This window comes from Megalobrama amblycephala, linkage group LG14, assembly GCF_018812025.1.
Source record: "Megalobrama amblycephala isolate DHTTF-2021 linkage group LG14, ASM1881202v1, whole genome shotgun sequence".
In the NCBI taxonomy this organism is placed as follows: Eukaryota; Metazoa; Chordata; class Actinopteri; order Cypriniformes; family Xenocyprididae; genus Megalobrama; species Megalobrama amblycephala.
Genome location: NC_063057.1, coordinates 43296725 through 43317205, shown reverse-complemented (window position 1 = coordinate 43317205; position 20481 = coordinate 43296725). Strand labels below are relative to the sequence as shown.

At 36.2% G+C, this 20481-nt stretch overlaps 1 protein-coding gene across 1 annotated transcript in view; it reads right to left on the bottom strand.

The window, feature by feature from the left end:
* Window positions 1–20481, bottom strand: part of ptprb (protein tyrosine phosphatase receptor type b) — a 49837-nt gene that overhangs the window by 14149 nt on the left and 15207 nt on the right. The window contains exons 5-15 of the mRNA XM_048156425.1: window positions 17382–17651; window positions 16765–17037; window positions 16337–16603; window positions 11680–11940; window positions 10066–10329; window positions 8644–8907; window positions 5970–6233; window positions 5582–5851; window positions 5025–5288; window positions 2543–2791; window positions 1393–1662 (exon numbers count right to left, since the gene is read on the bottom strand). Coding sequence (XP_048012382.1) covers window positions 1393–1662; window positions 2543–2791; window positions 5025–5288; window positions 5582–5851; window positions 5970–6233; window positions 8644–8907; window positions 10066–10329; window positions 11680–11940; window positions 16337–16603; window positions 16765–17037; window positions 17382–17651 — 2916 coding nt within the window. The remainder of the gene's footprint in view (window positions 1–1392; window positions 1663–2542; window positions 2792–5024; window positions 5289–5581; window positions 5852–5969; window positions 6234–8643; window positions 8908–10065; window positions 10330–11679; window positions 11941–16336; window positions 16604–16764; window positions 17038–17381; window positions 17652–20481) is intronic.

Genomic DNA, 20481 nt, shown 5'->3' with positions numbered 1-20481 from the left:
TCTTTGCTGGCTCTTTGACAAATTGCTTTAGTTCCTCTTTTGTAAGTCGCTTTGGTTAAAACCGTCTGCTAATTACAAATGTAGCTAAATGTAAATTTCTTTGTAGGTCATGTTTTGTGTATCTAAAACCTCAATGCATAATCCAGAACTCACCCACACTTTTCTGTTCAAATTTTATACCCATTTTTATCAACACTTGAACATTCTGAGCTCTATGACCCATATATAGGGCTGGAAGTCAATCCCAGAAAGAACAGATTCCTTTTCATTGCCTAGGTATTGACTGTGTTCATTATGTTAGTGAAAACTACTGCACATTCCAGAACAGCTGGGATAGGATTGGTTCACCCCAGTAACTGGTTCATCCCACTTTTGATTCTGTTCACCAAAAACACTCATTAAAGGGTTAGTTCACCCAAAAATGAAAATTCTGTCAGTAATAACTCGTCGTTCCACACGCGTAAGACCTTTGTTCATTATCGGAACACAAATTAAGATATTTTTGATAAAATCTGATGGCTCAGTGAGGCCTCCATTGACAGCAAGATAATTAACACTTTCAGTTCCCCAGAAAGCTACTAAAGACACTAAAACAGTTCATGTGACGTTACTACAGTGGTTCAACCTTAAAGTTATGAAGCGACAAGAATACTTTTTGTATGCAAAACAAAATAACTTTATTTAACAATATCTAGTTATGGGCGATTTCAAAACACTGCTTCATGAAGCTTCGAAGCTTTACAAATCTTTTGTTTTGAATCAGTGGTTCGGAACATGTATCAAACTGCCAAAGTCATGTGATTTCAGTAAACGAGGCTTCATTATGTCATATGAGCTTCGAAACATTTCGAAATTTCAATGGTTCATGTTACTTTGGCAGTTTGATACACGCTCCGAACAACTGATTCGAAACAAAAGATTCGTAAAGCTTCGAAGCTTCATCTGAAATCGCCCATCACTAGATATTGTTGAATATAGTCATTATTTTGTTTTTGCGCACAAAAAGTATTCTCGTCGCTTCATAACATTAAGGTTGTACCACTGTAGTCACATGAACTGTTTTAATATGTCTTTAGTAGCTTTCTGGGCATCTGAAAGTGTAAATTATCTTGCTTTTAATGGAGGCCTCACTGAGCCATTAGATTTTATGAAAAATATCTTAATTTGTGTTCTGAAGATGAACGAAGGTCTTACGGGTGTGGAACGACATGAGGATGAGTAATTAGGGTATAAAAATCAGAACAGATTCCAAAAAAAAAAAAAAAAACCTTAAATCCACATGCAAAAAAAAAAAAAACCTTTACAATGTGGAACTGGCCACAAGTAACTTTCAACATGATCTGTTTTGTTAATCCTGGTGTGACCTCTAGTGGTTGATGAATCTGTACTCACGGGTTCTGACAGTGTGATAAACAGGACTGCTGTAGGTCACAGGACTAGGTGTCTTCCCACTGACAGTCCGAAGGCTGATATTATAGAGCCGGCCTGGATGAAGTCCTCTGAGTATACGCTGAGTGGAATTAAGACGAGAAACCTGAAGTGTGTCCTGAGGAAACCATGTCACTTCAAAATCATCATAGTCTCCTGTATAAGGGACATGCCACTTTATCTCCACTGAGCCGGTAGAGCTGCTGACGGACATTGATGATGGTGGTGCAGGAACTGTTTTGATATAATAGCAAATAATTAGGAATAATTTAGCTTTCAAAACTGTTGTGCTTTGGTTGTGGTTTGATTTAAGCTAAATGTCCAAGCTGATGAAATATGTTGCTTTATATGATGCTGCTGAGCTCCAAAAAGTTCACAAATCAGAATAAAAGCATCATAAAAGTTTCATTAATATGACTTGGTCTCTATATTTATATATAGTGTTCTGAAATTGTATGATACTTTAAAGGGTTAGTTCACCCAAAAATGAAATTTCTATCATTAAGTACTCACCCTCTAGTTGTCCCAAACCCATAAGACTTTTGTTTGTCTTTGGAACACAAATTAAAATATTTTTGATGAACACGGGCTCAGTGTTGCCCAGCCAATACTGAGCCCATGTAAACAGTGAAGCTCTGCAATGAAAATAGCGTAGCATTATGACAGGGGACAGACTAATTTGTTTAATAAAGTCATTATTTTTGTTTGGTTTTTGTGCACAAAAAAGTATTCTTGTTGCTTCATATCATTAAGGTTTAACCACTGTAGTCACATTGACTATTGTATCAATGTCTTTAGTACCTTTCTGGACCTCAAAAAGGTGCAATGACATTGCTGCCTATGTGTGGATCAGATACCCTCGGATTTCATCAAAAATATCTTAATTTGTGTTCTGAAGACAAACAAAGGGTTTTGGATGTTATGGAGGATCAGAACCAAATTTAAGTCATTCACTAAAAAATGGGGGAAAAAAATTGTGGATTCTCAGCACTGAAGATATAGTTGCATATTGTTTTAAATATAGTAACATTTAAAATCTAAATGAAATTGGATCATCACTATGGCATTATATCAGTGATAATATGAAACGTAACTTTAGGGCTTTATGACTGACCTGTGCGCCCTTCTGCAGTTGTAGTGTTGGTCAGATCTTCACTCCAAGTTTGAATCGTAGCAGGATAAAGCCGACCAGCTACTAGTCTGTGGAAGATCACCTGAATGCTCTCTGGGCCCAAACGCTGCTCAAAGCCATCTACAGTGACTGAATATCCAGTAAGTGCTCCAGGACCACGTGTCCATCTTAGAAGAAGACTGTCCATTTGATCCTGATTGTCAATATGTAGGTCTATGACTGAGGCAGGAGCTGGGAAAACAAACAAACAAGTTTTGTCAAACATTTAAACAAAAAATAAAAAGAGAATTCATTGAAATTGCTAACTGATTATAACTTGAAACCTTTTTAGTGACAATATCTTAATTTACAAAAGATTTGTTTAGTTATGTGCTTTTGGCTTTTTATTAGACAGTTTAGAAAGAGCAAGAGTCAGAAATTACCTGCAATTAGGGGTTAAAGATAAAATAAAATAAAAAACTGACAAAAATGACAAGATTAAATATGACCAGACTAGAGGCAAATGAGTGTGCGCTGTAAGTTGGATGGGAACGTCTCAGGTTATGTATTTAACCTGGTTTCCTGAGAGGGGAATGAGAGGTTGCATCTTATCGCCATGTCCCGGCTACTAGGGCTGGGACAATAAATCTTTGCAATAAATCGAGAAATGATTATGGATTGATTCTGAAATTTTCTGAATGCACCGTGATTCTCTCTTGAATCGATTCGGAGCTTAGTTTGTAACAGCAGGTGGCGCTCTAGGCTAGTTTTTAACCGCACGCTCAAATGCTCACAAAGAAGAGTGCTCGTGCGTTTGGCTGAGTCTGAGAATGTTCTTGCACCTCAGAATGCTTTTATGATGCGAGATTAATACTTTTTCGAACTTTATGCATGATTATTTTATAGAAGGGATTATTTTATAGGCTGTTTCTAAAGCACGCAGTGCCATCTGCTGTTAAAAACTAAGCTCAGAATTGATTCGAGAGAGAATCGCGATGCATTCAGAAAATCTCAGAATCGATCCAGAATCTTTTCTCGATTTACTGCAACGATTTATTGTCCCAGCCATACCGGCTACACCTGAACGTCTTCTTCAGACAATTAAATCTGTCGACGCATGTTTCTGTTGTGCATCCTAAAAACTGAAAAATGCTGCCTTCGGAGGACACATTCCAATATAGGAAGGTCTTAAGGCACGTCTTATTCCAAAGTTAGCTTCACTTCCTGTCTCCTGAGATAGTAATTGACGTCCTTACATTTGGCCAATCAGACTGGCGTATTTAGACCCGTGCTTCAGACACTGGCTCACGCAGAGGCATTCCCGTAGCATCAATGTCATGACGCAGCATCTTGTTCCCCTCTTAGGGAGCCGGGTTACATACATAACCTGAGGCGTTTTCATACATATGTTAGCACACATTTACAATTTAAGTTTACATTTTTTATTCTTTTGCAAGCTCCCATCGGTATTAAGTTTTACTTTTGTTAAAGAAATATATTTTACTTAAAATTTTAGTTCTTGTAGCAGTCTAATAATACATTTGATCCACTCATGGGGTTATAACCACTGAAACATGGTTATAGAAAACTTAAATAAACTATAAATTTGTCTCATAATTAATTGTGACAGGGTGTTTTTGGGGAGGGCAGGGAAAAGCTATGAAGCATTTTAACTAGTAAATAATTCTTAATTCTTTTTTTTAATGTATTTTTTAATCAGAAAAGGTCTTACAGAAGCATCAAAATACAATATATGACATCAAATATGTAACAAACAAAGGTACACTAGAGGGGGCTTAATCTAAATCTACATAAAAATATAAAAATTTACACATTTTTTAAATTTTAATTGCTTTTTGCTTCAAAGAATATCATATGGAGTCAATTTAATGTTCAAATTCTCTCTTGAAAGATATAAAACAGGGTTTTTTTGCAAGAAAACTTGCATTTATGAATATGAAATTTTGCCATTAAGAGTATAAGGTTTTTTATATAAATCTGGCTGCGCTTGTTTCTACCCTACAGTCCTCCATATTACCAAATACTTTTTTTGGAAATCTTTCCAAAACAGCACAGATTGATCATCAATATTTTTTGCCATAAAATCACAAATATTTTTCCAAAATGGTCTTACAAATGGGCAGTGCCAAAACAGATGGATCACAGTTTCAGGGCAATTGTCAAGGAAAATGCATTTAACATCAATATCACCTTTAAATTTTAAAGGTAATGCTTCACTGGGTAAATCCTATGTAAAATTTTGAATGATACCTCTTTGATTTTGTTTGTAATTAAATATTAATTAGATATAAGCCAGACCTTTTTCCAAGCAATATTGTCTGTCAACCGATTCCAATATGAGTATATATATACATATTATATATATATATATATATATATATATATATATATATATATGGCAAAGATAGAATGTTTCAGAAATAATTCATAATTCATTCATATTGAGAAGAGCTTCATTATTCACCTGTACGTGCCCATATAGATGACTGACTGGTCAGCTTCCCACTCCTGCTGATGATCATCATTTTATACAGCATTCCTGGCAGCAGGTGTGTGAAGGACCAGTTCACAGCATCTTTTCCGAGTTTCTTGTGAGACTGTAGGGTATTGTCCTGATCATATAGATCAAGATCATACCCGTCAACCCAGCCCTCCGCTGCAGCCCAGCAGATTGAAAGTTCACTGCTTGTGTTGGAGCATATGTGTAGTCCAGTCACTGCTGCTGGACCTGAGGAGATTTGGAGAACAGGTTCTGTAAACTGTCTTGTCATCACTGACCAGTAAAGACTAGGAATGTGCATGTGCACAATAGGACCAGGAACAGTTTCATCTATCAACCTTTTAATTTGCAGTAACTACTTTTTTTAATGCTATCAAATTTTTTAATTTGCATACTAAGAGTGAAAATACTACTACCACTTGTGAAAATATTACTAAAACGAATAAAAAAAATTAAGAAAAGAAAGTAAATTTGGTCGATTTTTATTTTATGTTACTTTAAACACATAAACGGTGTCTTACGTGTTTGTCCCTTAGTGGTGACGTCTTTGCTTTTGGCATTGCCACTGACTGTCTGAACGTGTGCTTTGTACCATCTTCCTGGAGTTAAATTCTTAAACAGGTAGCTGTTGTTATTGGCGGGCACAGAGGCGTTGGCAATCACTGTGTCATTGTCATCTAGTAACTGGAGACTGTATCCATCAGAAATACCCACAGCTGCCGTCCAGCTCACCAACAGACTGTGTGTGCTGAGTTCATTATCTGCCCGCAGACCGGTGACTGCGGAGGGGTCTGAAACACACGCACACATGACAACATTATGTAATGAATCAAATTCATGAAGTGTTGTCTTTCCTGTAGAAGTTCTTGTCCTAGCATGTAAACCACCATTAATAGGTGTGTCTCTCACCAGTTCTGCCACTAATTGTGCTGTTGCTCGTCCGTGTTCCACTGACCGACTGCACAGTAACTGAATACAGTTGACCAGGTTGTAGGTTGTGAAATTCTGTCTGTGTGATGTGTTTAGGGACATGTTTATAGTCCTGGACATGTGTTTCCCGAAACAGAAACACTGAGTAGAAGTCCATGTCTCCATCGCCAGAGGACCAAGAGGCTCTGAGACTGCCGTCTGCAGTGCCAGCAGTCAGACGGACACTCCGAACCTGACTGGGCACTGGGTGGTATGATGGGGTGGTATGATTGGGGGGGGGGGGACAAAGGATATACAACTGTGATGATAATGATGCATCTTGAGAAGAAAATGTAAACACTTCAAAGGTAATAAGCCAGGTAAAGTCACCATAAAATCAAAACTGACCATTCTTATTCTTATTAAATATTTTTTTATACTGAACCGCATGGTGGGAAAAAAAGAAAAGAAAAACTCGTTATTTCAACATAATAACTCGTTATTTCGAGATATTAAGTTGTTATTTCAACATAATATCTCGTTATTTCGACATATCTCATTATTTCGACATAATAACTCATTATTTCGAGATATTAAGTCGTTATTTCAACATAATATCTCATTATTTCGACATATCTCATTACTTCGACATAACTCGTTATTTCGACATAATAACTTGTTATTTCAACATAATATCTCGTTATTTCGACATATCTCGTTATTTCGACATAATAACTCGTTATTTCGAGATATTAAGTCGTTATTTCAACATAATATCTCGTTATTTCGACATATCATTATTTCGACATAATAACTCATTATTTTGACATAACTCATTATTTCAACATAATATCTCGTTATTTCGACATATCTCATTATTTCGACATAACTCATTATTTCGACATAATAACTCGTTATTTCAACATAATAACTTGTTATTTCAACATAATATCTTGTTATTTCGACATAACTCGTTATTTCGACATAATAACTCATTATTTCAACATAATATCTTGTTATTTCAACATAATAACTCGTTATTTCAACATAATAACTCGTTATTTCGAGATATTAAGTCATTATTTCGACATAATATCTCGTTATTTCGACATAATAACTCGTTATTTCGAGATATTAAGTCGTTATTTCAACATAATATCTTGTTATTTCGACATCTCAGTATTTCGACATCTCGTTATTTCGACATCTCGTTATTTCGACATAACTCGTTATTTCAACATATCTCATTATTTTGACATAACTCATTATTTTAACATAATATCTCACTACTTCAACATTATTAGTCATAATTTTGACATAATAACTCGTTATTATATATCAAGTTTAATAAAAGACGCAGAAAATTCAACGTCTTTAGTGGTGCAGCAGTAACGAGTCGGCTCGCAGTCCTGGCTTTTACCTTGATCGCTGCAGGTTCGGATCTGCCTTTTGCCGAGCTCACTTTTCTCTATTTTTCCATCACATAACATATCAGAAAGGCATTTATTTTCAATAAAAAATGAAAATAATGTTCTAAAAGCGGACATAAACTGCCTAACGAATGCTTAATAACATTAAAAGTATTTATTGGGTAGGGTTAGGGGAAGGTGTTGGGTGGGTTTTCGGTTACGTAATAACGAGTTATGTCGAAATAACAAGTTATGATGTTGAAATAATGAGATATTATGTTGAAATAACGAGATAATATGTTGAAATAATTAGATATTATGTTGAAATAACGAGATAATATGTTGAAATAATGAGAAAAATTCTCTCCCCCCCCCCCACCATGCGGTTCAGGGCTTCCGTAGTTACACCTCCTGTATGACTGTATTACAAATATACACTGCCCTCCAAAAGTTTGGAAACACCCCTAGGAAAGTGTGGTTTTGGACGATATCAGCATAAATCCTTATCATTTTTTGGTGCAAATACATTACAGTAACTTGACATTATCATTGTCAATTATCATTGACATTATCACAGACCACCAATAATAATTTTCATTTTGATTACATAACAATGACAATAAATACATGTCAAATTCAGACATGCCCCTTTGCCAGCTGTGATGCCTGGTTACTGGTTTAAACTTGGCCCAGGATTGTAAAAGATTTTGGGTCAGCACACCTTAATAGCTTTAACAATTGATTGCCAATTAAGTTTAGAATACAATGAACCAATTAGAACCCAGTTTAGGTCAGATAGCTGCTAATGGTGGATATTTTGATGAATCAAAAATTTAAGTTTTTTCTATGTATAAACTGTTTATATAATAAAATATGTTTTTGTAGTTTGTGTTGTCCCTTATCAGTGCAAAATTATCACAAATTAAAAAGGATTCATGCCAATATTGTCCAAAACCCCACTTTTCTAGGGCGTTTCCAAACTTTTGTGTATGTATATATATATATATATATATATATATATATATATATATATATATATATATGTATTGCAATGATTTAAATAAGCATAAATTTAAGGCGGTATAACAAACACTACTATGAGGTATATACAGTATACCTGAATCCATGACATTTATATCACAATGCAAATGCAAAAGAAATATTCTTCAAAATATAATTTCTTACTTTATCTTTTGATTTTGGAGCAAAATTTCATGAGATTACGTTCAAGCAGTTGTATATGATCAATAAAAATCTTGCAGTACCCGTGCGGCCCTCAAGGATCTCGGCACGCTGGTATGACCCGCTGTGAGTAGACAGCACCATCTTGTAGAGACGGCCTGGTGTGAGCGTGGAGAACAGGTGTTCCCTAACTGTGCTGCTCAGATTCACAGCTGGTGACACCTGCGTGTCATTGAAGAGAATCTGAACCTCATAATTATCGACATCTCCTGGAGCAGACGTCCAGTTCACCCTCAAAAAACTGCTTCCACACTCCGTCAGGGACAAATTACCCACAGCACCCGGGACTGAAAAACACATGGATGAAATAAGATAAATTTTATTGTGGTCCACTGATTACATCTTATACTAGAAAGTGAAAAAAAGCATCATTTATAAGGGTCATAAAATGGAAAATTAAAAAGTATTACAATAAAAACATACTGCAAGTTTCACTCTTCAAAGGTAATACAACAGTTTAAAATATGAGGGATTTTTTTTTTTTTTTTTTTTGCTCTACACAACCCTTACATGTGTATGTAGAGTCAGGAAGTGTGTTCTTAAAGAGTTAGGTCACCCAAAAATGAACTAAAAAGGTTGAACCACTGACTGTAATCACATGAACTGTTTTAAATGTGTCTTTAGTACCTTTCTGGGCAATGAAAGTGTAAATTAACTTGCTGGCAATAGAGGCCTCACTAAGCCATCAGATTTCATAAAAAATATCTTAATTTGTGTTCTGAAGATGAACAAAGGTCTTACGGGTGTGGAACGACATGAGGGTGAGTAATAAATGACATTATTTTCATTTTTGGGTGAACTAACCCTTTAACCTATGTCTGTCCGATCAATCAAAAGGGCATGTCTGTGCACATCCTTCTAAAACTGTTAGAAATGCATAGCTGAAGTTTATTTTTAACAACATGCATGAGCTATTTAATAAGAATGTTTTTGTTTGTTCGGCTCATTTCACATTGATTTTTTGACTATTTCCTTACATCTCAACACGCTGCCAGTTTTTTCTAAATATCTTGTATTGAAAGCTATTGCAATGCCAAGTATTTTGTCCATGGAGGTAATCGCTGCATTGGTTACATAAAACCACACATGACAATTGATGAGGGGAGGGTGTGGATAATGGTGTGATGAAGTTCTTCAATCACAAAGCCAAACAATGGCCGTTTAGTTGCATTTTAGAAAGAGGTGAGGCACCTTGAATTGAAGTGTTTGTGAGAGTAAAAATATTGGAGACGCGTTACATTAGAGGTCACATTAGTTGATGTGATACATGCAAATAGTTTGGAATATCAAAAAACTTTAATTTGATATTGATTCAAAAGTTAAGTGGTGTTCACGTGACATGATTTGTGATCAGTGATATTGATTTTGAATGAGAATTTGCAACAACATCAATGCTTGTTTCCTTATAATAGGGAAAACAGATGCTAAATCATAATGACACTCACATGTTCGGCCATGTATAGAGATGGTAGAGTTGTATTGCCCACTCCAAGTGCTGATGGTCACGGTGTAGAGACGTCCCGGAACCAAATCACTGAATACACACTCACGTTGTGTCTTATTAAGCTTCTGACTTTGAAGACGTGTGCTGTTATACTCGATCGCCACTTCATAATAGTCATAATCCCCAGAGGCATGATTCCAGTAAACCTTTAGAAAGTCATCTCTGGCTGAGTGGATGGCAGTGGGGTTTTGGACTGTGGATGGCTCTGAAAGAGGAAATAATGCAATTTAGTTCTCAGCGTAAAGTTAATATTGCAATATGGGGGACAGAGTAGATTAAAAAAAATCAACTTTTAGATTTAATTTATGATTGATGATTTTCATTACTTTAATGCAAATTTAGGGAAAAATACAATTAATTGTAATGGGAAAAAGTCATAATTAACATATAATTTAAAGGGTTAGTTCACCCAAAAATTAAAATTCACTCATTAATTACTCACCCTCGTGTTGTTCCACACCTTTAAGACCTTCGTTCATCTTCGGAACACAAATTAAGATATTTTTGATAAAATCCGATGGTTCAGTGAGGCCTCTATTGCCAGCAAGTTAAATAACACTTTCAGATGCTCAGAAAGCTACTAAAGACATATTTAAAACAATTCTTGTGACTACAGTGTTTCAATCTTAATGTTATGAAGCGACGAGAATACTTTTTGTACGCCAAAAAAATAATATAATAAAATAAAATAAAATAAAATAACGACTATATTCAACAATATCTAGTGATGGGCGATTTCAAAACACTGCTTCATGAAGCTTCGGAGCTTTACGTATCTTTTGTTTCAAATCAGTGGTTCGGACAATATTATCTGCCTGCAGTACCAGAGGCTGCACTTTTAGGACCGCAGCAGCTTCAGGACTGCATTTCTTGGACCCTAATTTTTCTAAAAATCTAGTTTAAATAAATAACAGGGTTACCAATGGGTAGGTTTAGGGCTAGGGGCTGGTTAGGACAATATATATATTAAACTTAATCAATTAAACAACTAAATCATTGCTAGGGTCCTAGAAATGCGGTCATGAAAATGCAGCCTCCGGTATTACAGGCAGATGCTTCTCGATTCGGAGCATGTATCAAACTGCCAAAGTCATGCCCCCCAATGGTGAACCATTGAAATTTCGAAACACTTATGATGTTACGAGCTTCATGAAGCAGTGTTTTGAAATCGCCCATCACTAGATATTGTTGAATAAAGTTGTTATTTTGTTTTTTTGGCGCACAAAAAGTATTCTTGTCACTTCATAACATTAAGGTTGAACCACTGTAGTCACATGAACTATTCAGTAGCTTTCTGGGCATCGAGAGTGTTCATTGTCTTGCTGTCAATGCAGGCTTCACTGAGCCATTGGATTTTTATCAAAAATATCTTCATTTGTGTTCTGAAGATTAACGAAGGTCTTACTGGTGAGGAACTTCATGAGGGTGAGTAATAAATGACATTATTTTCATCTTTTGGTGAACAAACCCTTTAGGATTTCCTTCAGTTTGCAGTGACATATGATTAACTTTAAGAACTATAATATGATAAAACAGAGCTACTATTATTTCTTACGTGTTCTCTCCTGTACAAGCGTTTGGTTCCTGTAACTGCCGCTGTGTGTGGTGATGGAGATGGTGTACAGTCGGCCGGAAACCAGGCTTCTGAACACACACTCCGTGGTTGCTTTAGACGTAGCGAGTGTGTGTACGATCTTCTCATGGTCCTTCAACATCACCATGTAATTGTCCACATCTCCTTCTGCTGCCTTCCACGATACATTCAGAAAGTCTGGACCACTGTTAGTGACAGAGATGTCAGAAACAGCAGTGGGCACTGAAAACCACAGAGAGATAATAAATATAAATTATCAATAGGTTAGCCGAATAATGATAGTTTGAAATGCTTCTCAGAATTTCTTTTATTTCTTTTTCAAACAAGCAAATAAATGATTTGTTTGAGCATCCTATAGTCAGAGTGTTACACTTTTAGAGAAGTCAACTTATAGTCAGCTTGACCCTGTTGATTAAACTTGGAAATAACACATTACTCTAACGACACACAAATGTGGTGTAATGATAGCTTTTGAATCTGTTTAGGTGATATACATGGTAATATATAGAACGACCTAATCGTTTGTGACATTCATAGCTAGTAAGGGGAATAAGGTAAACAGAGTGAGTCGATAGACATAGAGAGCATACATGTTGTGTTATCTGTTGCACAGTTGTTAATAAAATGAACAGTTCGGAGAAACGCTTGTATTGCCTCGTCTGTATGTGTCGTCCTAACATTACACACAGGAAATGCAATAAACCAAGGTGAGGGAGTTAATTTAACACAAAACTGAAACAGGCAAGTAGCTGGAGCTGAGTACACAGGTGAGTATTTAAGGGTTAGTTCACCCAAAAATTTTAATTCTGTCATTATTTACTCACCCTCATGTTGTTCCACACCCGTAAGACTTTTGTTCATCTTCATAACACAAATTAAGATATTTTTGATGAAATTCTAAAGATACATGACTCGTCCATAGACAGCAATATAATCAACACTTTCAAGGTCCAGAAAGCTACTAAAGACATTTAAAACAGTTAATGTGACTATAAGGGTTCAAACTTGATGTTATGAAGCGACAAAAATACTTTTTGTGCGCCAAAACCCCCGAAAATAACGACTTTATTCAACAATATCTAGTGATGGGCGATTTCAAAACACTGCTTCATGAAGCTTCGAAGCTTTACAAACCTTTTGTTTTGAATCAGTGGTTCAGAGCGTGTATCAAACTGCCAAAGTCATGTAAACCATTGACATTTCGAAACGGTTCGGAACACTTATGACGTAACAAAGACTTGTTTACTGAAATCATGTGACTTTGGCGGTTTGATACACGCTCCGAACCACTGATTAGAAACAAAAGATTTGTAAAGCTTCGAAGCTTCATGAAGCAGTGTTTTGAAATCGCCCATCACTAGATATTGTTGAATAAAGTTGTTTTTTTTTGTTGTTGTTTTTTTTGCACAAAATGTATTCTCATCGCTTCATAACATTAAGATTGAACCACTGTAGTCACATGAACTGTTTTAAATATGTCTTTAGTAGCTTTCTTGGCATTGAAAGTGTTCATTATCTTGCTGTCAATGCAGACCTCACTGAGCCATCGGATTTTATCAAAAATATCTTAATTTGTGTTCCGAAGATGAACGAAGGTCTTACGGGTGTGGAACGACATGAGGGTGAGTAATAAATTACAGAATTTTAATTTATGGGTGAACTAACCCTTTAAAACTGTTTTTAGCAAATGTGAATAACATAGGCTTTGATCGCTTCTGAAATCCACAGAAAAGTACTTTAGGAGTGAAGTATCTCCAGGTAAACTCAAAATCCATATGCACAGGAAACTATTAAATCCAACAGAACATGAATTACACGTGAACATGAGAATTACATGTTGAATGAATTGAAATGTTTTGACTGAATATTTTCATGTGGTATATATAGTCTAGCTGCTGTAGAGTGTGCAACTGCCATCCATTGTTTGGGCCACTTCACAAGACTTCATTAAAACTGTCTGAAAATAAACAGAGCATTTGAGCCCAGCAGGATGTGTTTAAAATGACCCGCTCCTTTCATGCAGAGCTTCCTGACATTCCATAAATCCCCTTTGTATTGAACTGTGAATAGTTTTGCAGAGATGGTGTTGTGAATTTATTCTGTGGGAAAATAGTTAAGACGAGCAAAAAATATATGAGGAAATATAAATAAAATATATTTATACATACATTTTAAAATCTACATTATGTAATAGATATTTTGCATATTCTAAAATAACACATATAAACCAAACACATTAAAATATATGTTTTTGTTATATGGGTTCATACATTTTTCAATTAAATTCAATTCACATTTATTTGTATAGAGCTTTTCACAATACATATCATTTTTAATTTAACATACTAATTTAAAGCATAAACAATGAGCTCAATGAAGTAATGAAAACATGTTAACAAATGATTAGGATATATAGAAAAATGATTGTTTTTACATTTTTTTTTAATTATTTATTATGAATGCATTAGAATCTCAATATACTGTAGAATAGGCATCAAAAAACATGTTAACAGTTGCGAAGACAAATTCCTGCTCAACAAGAGAGTGCATTATACAAACCCAATTCCAAAAAAGTTGGGACACTGTACAAATTGTGAATAAAAAAGGAATGCAATAATTTACAAATCTCATAACCTTATATCTTATACACAATAGATTATAGATAACATATCAAATGTTGAAAGAGACATTTTGAAATGTCATGCCAAATGAGAGCTACACATTCCAAAAAAGTTGGGACAGGTAGCAATAAGAGGCCGGAAAAGTTAAATATACATATAAGGAACAGCTGGAGAACCAATTTGCAACTTATTAGGTCAATTGGCAACATGACTGGGTATAAAAAGAGCCTCTCAGAGTGGCAGTGTCTCTCAGAAGTCAAGATGGGCAGAGGATCACCAATTCCCCCAATGCTGCAGCGAAAAATAGTGGAGCAATATCAGAAAGGAGTTTCTCAGAGAAAAATTGCAAAGAGTTTGAAGTTATCATCATCTACAGTGCATAATATCATCCAAAGATCAGAGAATCTGGAACAATCTCTGTGTGTAAGGGTCAAGGCAAACCATACTGTGATCTTCGGGCCCTTAGACGGCACTGCATCACATACAGAAATGCTACTGTAATGGAAATCACAACATGGGCTCAGGAATACTCCAGAAAACATTGTCGGTGAACACAATCCACCGTGCCATTCGTCGTTGCCAGCTAAAACTCTATAGGTCAAAAAAGAAGCATATCTAAACATGATCCAGAAGCGCAGGCGTTTTCTCTGGGCCAAGGCTCATTTAAAATGAACTGTGGCAAAGTGGAAAACTGTTCTGTGGTCAGACAAATCAAAATTTGAAGTTCTTTTTGGAAAACTGGGACACCATGTCATCTGGACTAAAGAGGACAAGGACAACCCAAGTTGTTATCAGCGCTCAGTTCAGAAGCCTGCATCTCTGATGGTATGGGGTTGCATGAGTGCGTGTGGCATGGGCAGCTTACACATCTGGAAAGGCACCATCAATGCTGAAAGGTATATCCAAGTTCTAGAACAACATATGCTCCCATCCAGACGTCGTCTCTTTCAGGGAAGACCTTGCATTTTCCAACATGACAATGCCAGACCACATACTGCATCAGTTACAGCATCATGGCTGCGTAGAAGAAGGATCCGGGTACTGAAATGGCCAGCCTGCAGTCCAGATCTTTCACTCATAGAAAACATTTGCCGCATCATAAAGAGGAAGATGCGACGAAGAAGACCTAAGACAGTTGAGCAACTAGAAGCCTGTATTAGACAAGAATGGGACAACATTCCTGTTGATCAACTTGAGCAACTTGTCTCCTCAGTCCCCAGATGTTTACAGACTGTTATAAAAAGAAGAGGGGATGCCACACAGTGGTAAACATGGCCTTGTCCCAACTTTTTTGAGATGTGTTGATGCCATGAAATTTAAAATCAACTTATTTTTCCCTTAAAATGATACATTTTCTCAGTTTAAACATTTGATATGTCATCTATGTTGTATTCTGAATAAAATATTGGAATTTGAAACTTCCACATCATTGCATTCTGTTTTTATTCACAATTTGTACAGTGTCCCAACTTTTTTGGAATCGGGTTTGTAACTTATGGAGTGTATTATAACAATAGAAAGTGTGTACCTTGTTTTGTACATTTTTAGGGGCTGTTTACACGACAGAGTTTTCAACTAAACTTTTTATGTGTTTTGGCCGTTCATTTACACAACAACGGCATTTTAGTGTCCTGAAAATGCAAAACTTATGAAAACAGGGTATTAAAGTGTACGTTTTTGAAAACGGTCTCCGTGTAAACAACAAAAACGTGAATCTCTGAAAATGATGACTTCGTGCACATGCGTATTACATGTTCAATCTATAGTGTTTCATCGCCATCTAATGGCCTGCCAGCAGAATACAGCGTTTTTAGCTATTTTCACGGATTTGTGTGAATGGGGATTGTTTTGACAATGGTGACGTCTGTACATGGAAAACTCAAAGGAAAGCATATTGTTGTCGTGTTAATGTACCCTTAAACACTTGTGTTATTTTGAGTAATGCTTATTTCAACCAGGTTTAGCTGGTTTTTACATACTTTCAAACAGAATGTTACCTGTACGGCATTCAGCCTCGGCTAGTTTGGAGGTCTGTGATCCGCTGACAGTGGTAACCATTAACTTGTGTAAAGCACCGGGTCTGAGGAATGGGAGCAGGGTGGAGGTTGTGTTTGCTGGAACAGAAACATTGTGCACCGTCTGTTCGCCCCGTAACAGCAGCAAGTGGTAGAAATCCAGATCCCCAAGCGGTTTCTCCCAGCTGGCATTCAGACTGTCTGTATTTCCCATGTTACTTAGTTTCAGGTGATTCACCTTTAAAGGCACTGAGAACACAGCATTTGATTACAATCAGATTATTTTAATATTACATTTCCTTTACTAATAAACAGTTATGAAAATAAGACATAACTTAGAACTTCAGAAAGTAAACACTAAACTAGGAAAACTGAGTAATCTTTCTTAGAAAATGACAAGATAACCTTACGTGTTCTTCCCTTTAGTGTAGCAGAACTATGAATGTTCTGTGTGATGGTGGTTACAGTAATGTCATACAGGCGACCAGGCGTAAGAACGTTAAAGGTGCACTCTCTCATGTCACGGCTCAAGGTTCGTGTCTGAATAACTGTAGAAGTGTTGCTCTGGAAAAGCTGAATGATGTAGCGATCACGGGATGATGAGCCAAAGGAGTGAGTCCACAGAGCGCTTAGGGAGGTCTGGTCTGAGTGACGGATGTGCAGCTGAGATACTGGCGGAAGACCTGAAAAGAAAAAGAAAGATGTTACATAACCCAAAATACCATTTTAAATAATGCAATGTTAGGAATAGCATACAACCATATTTAATTTCTTTCAATCAGTATTATTTTCAAAAATTGAGGTTACATGAAGGCTTAAAATTGTACTGTAAAGCAGTTAAGTTTATAATGCTATAAAATCACTTTAATTCATTATTCCATTAAATCATATTTTTCTGTAATTGCCACCTTCCAACAGAGAGTGAAATTCCATTTTCATTCATTTTGCTATTTCCTCTGCATTGATCTGAACAGATTCTTGTATTTTAGATCATTTATAGTTATTGAGAGTATTGACAAATGGTTACCTATTTCCCCCTGGTAATAGACAGTATTAGCCAGGCCGCAGTTCTCTACACTGACTGCCATGCTGTACACTCTGCCAGGCTGCAGATGTAACCCTGACAAAAGTATTTCCTTTGCCATTCTGTTCACAGTTTGGTTAACCAGGATTTCACTTCCATTTGACAGCACCACACGTATGTGCTCCCATTCTCCGGGAGGTGGTGTCCAGGTGATCTTGAGCATGCCACGATCAAAGAGATTCTCCATCACCAGATCTGACACCTTCCCTGGTTCTAATAGAGAAAAACAATGTTAAATAGGGCTGGACGATTAATCGAAAAGTAATCGAAACCGAAATTCAGAACCTTTAACCGACGTAATTTTCCCATGTCGGTTATTTCGGTTTTTTAATCCTGTTAATACTTCCCCCTTAAAAACATAACTGCGTGTGTAGCCGCGTGACTCCGCCCCGTCCAGTCAGTGGCATAAAAGCAAAACACGGAGGTGAACGCCGGTTCAACACATAGTGATGGCGCGAGAACGGTGAGCCTTGCGCCTTGCGTCTTCACTAAACTTTGTCAGTTGTATTTGTTTTATGGTTTGGACATTCGAGCGATTAGACGTGTGTATTATTATATCGAGCTACCGCGCTCGCATAGATATATACATATATCTATGCCGCGCTCGCGCAGCTGCATGTGGCACGAACACTCACACAAACAGCTGGGCAAAACGTGAAGATCGCGCGCACACAGAGGAACGCAGAAACTTGTTGTCAGTTCTGTCCTGTGATTTATCACTAAAATAGCTTAGAAACTTTAAAAAAAGAAAGTTATAGCATCTATTTTTTCTACTTTTGAAGGAACTATTTACAACCCACAGCTTCACAATTAATAGAGAGACGGTATGACTAACAACGAGAAATGTTACAAACCATAGATAAAATAGCCTACTGCTGATAGTGAGCTATGATGTCAGATCACTCTTTCAACAGGGAAAAAAAAATCCCACCTTAATAGTCAATCATAGGCTATTTACAGTACCTTGTCAGTGAACTATGAGGGCAAAAAAAAAAAAAAAAAAACAGAAATAAAATAATCGTTCATTAATCGTAATCGAGGTAAAATGTTCAATTAATCGAGGTTTTGATTTTAGGCCATAATCGCCCAGCCCTAATGTTAAATACAATTAATAAAATTAAACTATATAATAAATAGTTGGTATAATTATATAATAATAATAAATATAATATATAATTAAATAATTATATTAATTATATTAGCAAGAAGCCTTTCAAAACCCTTTAAGGACCGTTTATACGATAATTTTTTCAACTACAAATGGAAAACTTAATTACACGACAATGGCATTTTGGAGGCCTGAAAATGCAAATGGCAAATGGCAAATGGCTTTCAAAGCGCAAGATTTTGAAAAAAAACGTGTAAATACAAAACTTCTTTACAAAGTGACATCGCCAACTACTGGCCTGGCATCCATATTACAGCGTTTTTAGTCATTTTTGCAGATCCGTGTGAACTGTGATCGTTTCGACAATGTTGTCATCTGTACATAAAAAACGCAAAGGAATTTTTTTTCTGTTTTTAGTACATCGTTGTGTAAACATGCCATTAGTTTGTTGCTCTCCAGTGTGGATGAAAGAAAGGGGAATGAGTGTGAATTGTTTGAAATGAAATGCTGGAGAGTAGGGCAGAAAGAGAGGGGAGGAAACATAAGGAAATGCACTTCCCCTTTGTTCTTTTGTATTTTTATTTTTTTTTTTCCTCATTTGAGAGTACTTGAAGAGCTGATCTGTTCTTCTCTTAGGGTGAAATTTTAAGATCAGGGCTTACAACTTCAATTTCTACTATAAAGCAGCTGTCCAGAGTATTCATGTTTTTACTCGTGTCTGACCTTGACAGACTGAACAGAAGAAATGAACCGAAGATTTCCATGTTAAAAAAGACGGAGCCTCAGAGCCAACTTTTCTGGACAGTTCACTTTGTCAAGCTATTTCAAACTCCTAAAACATACTTCATTTTGGTCTGATTTTGTTTAAAATTATGTTCTACCGGTTCATTCTTCGATTTCACTTAAAAGTATATTGTAGGTGTGCACTAATACAACAAGTTCTCCGACCAATATGCCTATATAGGTCATTTGTCACTTCCCTGAAATACAACCCATAGAAGTGTTTGCTAAAGTTGCATCCCTATCGACAACAGGACACTTTCATTTTAATGCATTGTTCCCTTTTATCTGCACCATATTTTTGGGTTTCGCAAAACTCAATTGGCAGAGCATTGCAATATCAATATGCAATCATGTGATCATGCGATCGTGGGTTTGATCCCAGGGAACGCATGTGCTCATGAAGTATAAATCACTAAGGGTAGGTTTAGGGGTGGGGTGAGTGTAGTCGTTAATAAAAAAAAAAAAAAAAAAAAGAATTTTGCTAAATGGAAATAGGAGAAATGGTGTAAAAACTCCACACATTGCATTTAAATGAACACGCATTTTGATTGGTAACGACAGTCATACGTCATTTCATGACGACAGACGTAACATGACACTGTCATTATTTTTATGCCAGCTAGAGGGCGCATGACTTTAAAATGTAAATATAGGTCATAATATGGTGCTTGAAAAACGACCTCTAGGACAGTCTGAATACATCAGTGTTTTGCTGCTGTTGTTGTTGTTAGCAAACAATGATGCTGCACCAAATTTGATGCATGTATATGAATGGGCTTTTTCAGATCTTTCAATCTAAAAAAGAAAAAAAGAGCAGCAGTTTGTGCCGAATGACCATGCTGAACGTTGTAGGTGCGTGTTAGAAGTCAGGACTATTGTTTTTGTTATTGTTTTGTTTTGTTGTGACTTCAGTAGGCAAAGTTTAAATCAAGTATGGCTAACACACTTCCCAACAACATGTCTCACAATGATTATGTATTATGTAAGTGCACAGAGAGTAGTCTTTTGTGGCATGGGCATCTACACTAAGAAAGCAATCTGGTTGAATTTCGTTTTACCTATAGAAAGTGAATTAAAGCCAACCAGCACAAGATATACCTCATTTTCCCCTATGTAGTGTGCCTCCGCAAAATATTTATAAATTAACAATTC